This window comes from Corylus avellana, chromosome 1, assembly GCF_965113065.1.
Source record: "Corylus avellana chromosome 1, dhCorAvel1.hap1.2, whole genome shotgun sequence".
Lineage (NCBI taxonomy): Eukaryota > Viridiplantae > Streptophyta > Magnoliopsida > Fagales > Betulaceae > Corylus > Corylus avellana.
In genome coordinates, this window is record NC_142490.1 from 8,046,214 (window position 1) to 8,053,008 (window position 6,795).

At 36.0% G+C, this 6,795-nt stretch overlaps 1 protein-coding gene across 1 annotated transcript; it reads left to right on the top strand.

Moving 5' to 3' along the window:
- The first annotated feature begins 2,323 nt into the window (after positions 1 to 2,323).
- On the top strand, positions 2,324 to 4,513 carry AMT1;2 (ammonium transporter 1;2). Its single transcript, XM_059580405.2, has 2 exons — positions 2,324 to 2,943; positions 3,201 to 4,513. Exons 1-2 carry the CDS (start codon positions 2,346 to 2,348, stop codon positions 4,118 to 4,120), a joined length of 1,518 nt encoding a protein of 505 aa, XP_059436388.1. The 5' UTR covers positions 2,324 to 2,345; the 3' UTR covers positions 4,121 to 4,513.
- The last annotated feature ends 2,282 nt before the right edge of the window (positions 4,514 to 6,795 follow it).

Genomic DNA, 6,795 nt, shown 5'->3' on the forward strand with positions numbered 1-6,795 from the left:
AAGCTTGACGTCCACGATCACTCTATCAACAATTTTAGAATTATAACAATAGCTATAAATAATTTCGGATTATGAGTACGAGTGAATCTTCAATTTTTATTTTTATTTTAAAAATCTTTAATTTTTATAGGAATTTTGCTCATATTCTGTAATATGAAGTATCCACACCTATTTTCGCACTGTAAAAAAATTATAATATTTTTGTTGTGGCATTAAATCCCAAGGTGAAAAAGAGAAATTTAAAATATTTACTGTTTTTTTTTAAAAAAACACTAGACACTAAAAAGGTTTAGTAAAGAATTTCTTATATATGTAGATTCACATGCAGCTAGCTAGACAATTCTTTTCAACGTGGATTTCATCAACAAAAACACTTGATATGTTTTCATCATATAAAAAATTATTTTCAAATTAAAACACAAATAAAAGATGTGTATTTTTCAAATAAAATTTTAAAAAAGAAAATAAATAACAAAATAGCAATGGTCAATTTTGTTTTTTGTATGGGTGTCATACGGCCGGTCAAACGTACTGTACTTCTTTCCTACGTCTGTTCACAATCAAGGATGGTCGGACATCCGGTGGGTATGGGAACAACAATTCATCTGCTCAGATTCCTTATAGTGCTGCTGTACATGTTATATGTATATAACAACTGTAGTCAATTGCCAATAGGACAAAAACAAATTACTTGAAAGAAAAAAAAAAAAAAGAAGGGATTCTACACGCCACATTAATTTTGTATCTAGCTAGATTAATGCTACTATATGTATGTTCCAAGGTCATCGATGTTAAAATAATCATATGGGCAGGCTGATTTTTTGAAGCAATAATTTCTCCCTAATCAAGTTAATTATTAAAATAAGACAAGGATTTGTTTAGTATCGAAGGACTTAAAAAGATGTAGACAAAAAACCTAAACAACTATGGTTGTCAATATCAATATTGTCACTGAGAATGTGACATCTAATTGAGAATTCGGAAAATGGTGTAAATATTGCTGTGTGAACCTTCATAAACAATATATGGTATGTTTGTTTATGTACTTTGAGCATTTTTTGTTTTGTTTTCGAAAGCAGTATTTTGACGTTATATAAGGAAAAGGTAAAATTAATTTTTCCAGTTTAATTTGTTAAAGTCTTAAAGAGCCACAAGGTCCACACCTATTTAACCCATTAATTTATTATATATGTTTTTTATATTAATTAATTGAGTTTGCGTATTTTGAATTTGATTTTTTTTTTTTAAAAACACACCACGCCGATCAATATAAAATAATATTATAAGATAAATTTTTTTTTACTAAAAGTCTGTCTCCGTTTTTTTTTTTTTTTGTTAGGGTTAACTACTTTTTTAGTACGTACTTCGGTTTACACTTTTTTTATTTTTTTCTCTTATGTTTGCAAAACAGCAAAATTTAATGCCTGACCTATGGGAAATAGCAAAATCGTTACCTCCGTTTTTTTCATCAGTCTAAATTGACGGAAATCCACGTAATCAACACGTGTCACTCGGTAAGCCCGACATCTGTCCTGGTTACACGTTGGACATGATTTCTCCTCATCTTCTGGCCACATCATCCATTCTCCTTCCTCATCTTCTTCAAACCCGGCCTCCCTACCCATTTACACCTAAAATCGCATGAACCCTAGAATGCTCCACAATCAGTTCGTCTGCTCCAACCCGAATTAAGCTTAAATCAGACTAGCGTCGTGATATTACTGGATAGGAAATAGATTTCCGTCAATTTAGACTGACAGAAAAACGGAGGTATTGATTTTGCTATTTCCCATAAGTCAAGTATCAGATTTTGCTGTTTTGCAAACATAAGGAAAAAAAATAAAAAAGTGTAAACCGAATTACTAATAAAGTTGTTAACCATTTTTTTTTTATTCAAATTAACCGTACAATTCCAATGATTGATTTGACAAAAAAGGGTATGAAAAATGGACCAAAAATGTACATATAACACATCTCATGTTATAATGACCGTAAAGAGTATTTCTCAACGAGAAATCCTATTTCATATTTTGTGGTACATCTTTTATATATTATTATTATTATTATTACTATTTTTTTTTAATATAAATCAACTATTGGATATGTAGATGCACTATAAACCACCTACCAATCCTATAGTTAATTTGTAAAAAATAAATTTTTTTTCTTAATGATTTTTTTAATAAAAAGAGAGAAAAATAAAATAAAACCAAGAGAATCTGTCTTTTATATATTTAGGGGAATAAGAAGCCCTCACCATCTCTCTGGTCTATAAATAGAAAACCAGAGTATCTATTCTCTCACTTCTTAGAGCATTCCCCCCTCTCTCTCTCTCTCTAACTATCATGGCTTCCTTGAGCTGCTCAGCCACCGATCTCACCCCTTTTCTCAGCTCCGGCACCGCCAACGCTAGCGCCTTGGCTGCCTATCTCTGTGTCCGATTTGACACCATTGCCAACAAGCTCAGCGACACCACCTACGCCATAGACAACACATACCTCCTCTTCTCAGCTTACCTTGTCTTCGCCATGCAGCTCGGCTTCGCCATGCTCTGCGCCGGCTCAGTCCGCGCCAAGAACACCATGAACATAATGCTCACCAACGTCCTTGACGCCGCCGCCGGCGGCCTCTCCTACTACCTCTTCGGCTTCGCCTTCGCCTTCGGTACCCCCTCCAACGGTTTCATAGGCCACCACTTCTTCGGCCTCACAGACTACCCTTCGGCCTCCGGAGACTACAGCTTCTTCCTTTACCAGTGGGCTTTTGCCATAGCGGCTGCCGGTATTACCAGCGGCTCCATAGCCGAGCGAACCCAGTTCGTGGCTTACCTCATTTACTCTACCTTCTTAACCGGCTTCGTTTATCCGGTAGTTTCTCACTGGTTTTGGTCCTCCGATGGTTGGGCCAGTCCCACCCACACCGACAATCTCTTATTCGGCTCAGGTGCGTTATTAATATGAGAAATGCTTGATTTTTATTTTTTTTAAAATTGAGGTTCGGCCTTTAGAATATTTTGTTTTTAGAAAAATTTGTTTACAACTTGCGATATATATATATATATATTTTACATTTATAATTCTCAAATTTTTCAAAAATAATTTAATTTTAAAATCGCAATTTTAGTGTATAAAATTGATCCAATGGCTCTGTTTATTTTCTTTCTATTCTATTAATTAACCTTTATTTCTAAATTTCTTTAGGTGCCATCGACTTCGCCGGCTCAGGAGTGGTACACATGGTCGGCGGCATAGCGGGCTTGTGGGGTGCTCTGATAGAGGGCCCAAGAATCGGCCGCTTCGACCGGAGCGGCCGCGCCGTGGCTTTACGCGGTCACAGCGCGTCTCTAGTCGTGCTCGGTTCGTTCTTGCTGTGGTTCGGTTGGTACGGATTCAATCCCGGTTCATTTCTAACAATCGCCAAGTCGTATGGTGACGGCAGTTCCTACTACGGCCAATGGAGCGCCATCGGAAGAACAGCCGTCACCACCACGCTGGCCGGGAGCACAGCCGCTCTCACTACCCTTTTCAGCAAACGCTTGCTGGTGGGCCATTGGAATGTCCTCGACGTTTGTAACGGTCTGTTGGGAGGATTCGCTGCGATCACCTCAGGGTGCTCCGTGGTGGAGCCCTGGGCGGCAATCATCTGCGGCTTCGTAGCATCGTGGGTTCTGATAGGGTGCAACAAGCTTGCCGAAAAGCTCAAGTACGACGATCCCCTCGAGGCGGCGCAACTGCACGGCGGGTGCGGCGCGTGGGGGCTAATCTTCACGGGACTGTTCGCAACGAAGTCGTACGTGGACGAGGTGTATCAGGGGAGGAAGCCTGGCAGACCGTACGGGTTGTTTATGGGCGGCGGTGGGAAGTTGCTAGCGGCACAGCTCGTGCAGATAGTGGTGGTGTTAGGGTGGGTGACGGTCACGATGGGTCCACTTTTTTATGTGCTTCATAAATTGAAGTTGTTGCGGATATCTCGGGATGATGAGATGGCGGGCATGGACCTGACGAGGCACGGTGGGTTTGCTTATGCTTACCGCGATGAAGATGATCCATCCATTGGCCCTTCCTTCATGATGGGGAAGGTGCAGCCGGCTCTCGAGACTTCCACGGCTACTCCTGTCTGATTTGATATCTTAGCATTTCTTGAAAAAAAAAAGAAAAAAGAAGTGTGGTTAATTCCACGTGGGTGGGTTCCACGTGCAGAAAAATGGCACGTTAGGGTTATTATAAGTTTTACTTCAATTTTCATATATAATTAACGTGTTAATTTATAATTGGTAAAATAATTAATAGTATATGGTTGACAAGTTTATCACTTATTGACCAATCATTTTATCAAATATAAATTATCATGTTAACTTGTAAGAAGTTTTTTAATAAAAATTATGGTACTCCTATTGGCAAGACGGTTAAAGCTTGTGTGTAAAAGTTGTAGAATTATCCCATGTGTATAATGTTAAAAATGACATGGGATGTGTTATTGTAAGAGTTAGTGTAGAACATGTGGACTTTTTTAAGATGATGAAGTCGAGTCTATATATATGGCTGTTTATTTCCTTTTCTTCTGTTTTATTTTCATAGGTTTTATGTGATTATGTGACCAAAAGATTAATAATTAATAATTTTAAAATTATTAATTATAAATTGATGGTAGCAAATGGGATTTTGATTCACGTGGGACAAATATTTACTTGTCCCGCATTATAAATATTGTATGGAAATGTAAAAAAAAAAAAAAAATTATAATTATAGCCATAATTGTGAACCCCATGTAACTCGCAACTTTCTTTTTATCTTTTTACTAATTTCTAAATATATAACTAATAAATGAGTTTAATCCAATGTGACCTCTAATGTTTGGTTTAAAAAGATAATAATATAAACAATATGCATCATCAGTTTCTATCATTAGGATGACAATAAGAAGGTCTAGAGACTTGTTATTTAGTATTCTCTCATCCTTCACCATATTTTTTTTTAGAAAATTAACCATTAAATTTGTAGGACTCGCATATGTGAGTTTATATATTACAAAAACTTTTTAAATAGTTTAAACGATACAAGTGTAAAAATTTTCCTAAAAATTATATACTTTTACACGTACCCCATATGAAAATGGTCAACAATATTAGATGTTGGAAGGAGTTTTAAAAATTTAGAAATTTCTAATCAACGAATGATCGATGCTGTCATCAGTCAATCAATAGTATGGCTCATTGGACAATCGATTTAATGGCCAAACGTTAGATGCTCACATGTTAGGTTTTTTAAAAGAAATTTTTAGAACCATGAAGCGAGGGAGGGGTCTATAAAAGGACGTAGGCTAAACCATAGATCTTATTTTCGCCTATTTCAGACAACCAAACCCTAGAGTGAGAAAGAGTGAGAAAGGAGGAAAGAAGGTTCTTCTTAGGGGATTTTGCTTCTTAAAGCTTGGAGAGCTTCTACCTTAGTGTGCAGGATGTCTAATATTAAGGTATAATTTGCACTAACGAGAGATTAAGATGTTCGGGAATATGGATGAGCAACCGAGGTAAGAGCATTCTCAATGGAGGAACCATATTTTTATGTAAAATGGCTTCTCAAAACTCATTTTTATCTTGTTTAGCTAAACTATTTTTAAATGTTCCTACATCCAATTAGCTATATTTTTATCTATTCTATTAAAATATTATTAAAAGTAAGAAAAGTTTTGGGAAAAAGAGAACACGTGAGAGAAAAAATAGGAAAAATTTTGGGAAAAAGAGAACATGCAGAGAAAAAGTAGGAAAAGATTTGGAAAAAAGAGAAAACAGGTGAGAGAAACAATAAAAAATAAAATAGCTCCCTTGAAAAGTGCGGCTACATTTAGCTTTTTTTTTAGCTCTTCCAATTAAATATCTATTTTATATTTTCTTTTGGCTAATCCAATGTATGAGGTTTTTTAAACATTTAAAGAGCTATTTTAGATAAAAGTAACATTTGGTTATTCCATTGGAAATGCTCTAAGTAAATGCTTATGGAACAATTAAACTCTTTTGATATGCAATTGCGATATTCTCCTCTTAAGTTTAAGAAATGTTTTATACATGTTGTTTACTTAGATAATTTTGTTATGAGCCTAATAATTTCATCAAACAACTATTATTGCAAATGATATATGATAAATGAATATATGGTATGGATCGTTATCTACGGATGGCAGACACATATGTATAAGGGCATGACCTTATGATCCAAAGATTTATGTTTATGTTTGGCCTTAGATCCAATGGTTTTATAGTGTGACCAGCGCAACCGTGTATGATTGGTGATTATTATAAACGGACATAATTAATAATGTGAGCCACCTAGGGTTTGATCTAGTTAGACTACTAGTAATGGATGATATACGTGCTTCATTAGGTATTATTGTTGTACTACATGTGCCTCGGGAGTAGGGGTGTACAAGCAGGTGGTTATTAACCGCCTAATAACCACTAATCACATAACCGTTTTTGTAGGTGATTGGAAAAATAATCGCTAACCACCTATGGTAGTACGGCTACCCTTAAATAAAATATTATATATAGTAATATTTCAAAACGACGTCATTTTAGTGTTTAATACCATTTAAAATAGGCCTTAAAATGAGGCTCAAGGTAAGCCCAAAACACCAAAATTGGCCCAAAAGGCTAATACCTAAAAGCGGTTTTGCATTGTGGTATTGAGTTTCAATAACTGCTAATCGGCGATTATTTCAAAACCGCCAACCACACAAGGAGTTGCTGTTGCGGTTACTAAAATTTGATAACTGCCTAAAGTAGTTGTGGTTTGAGAT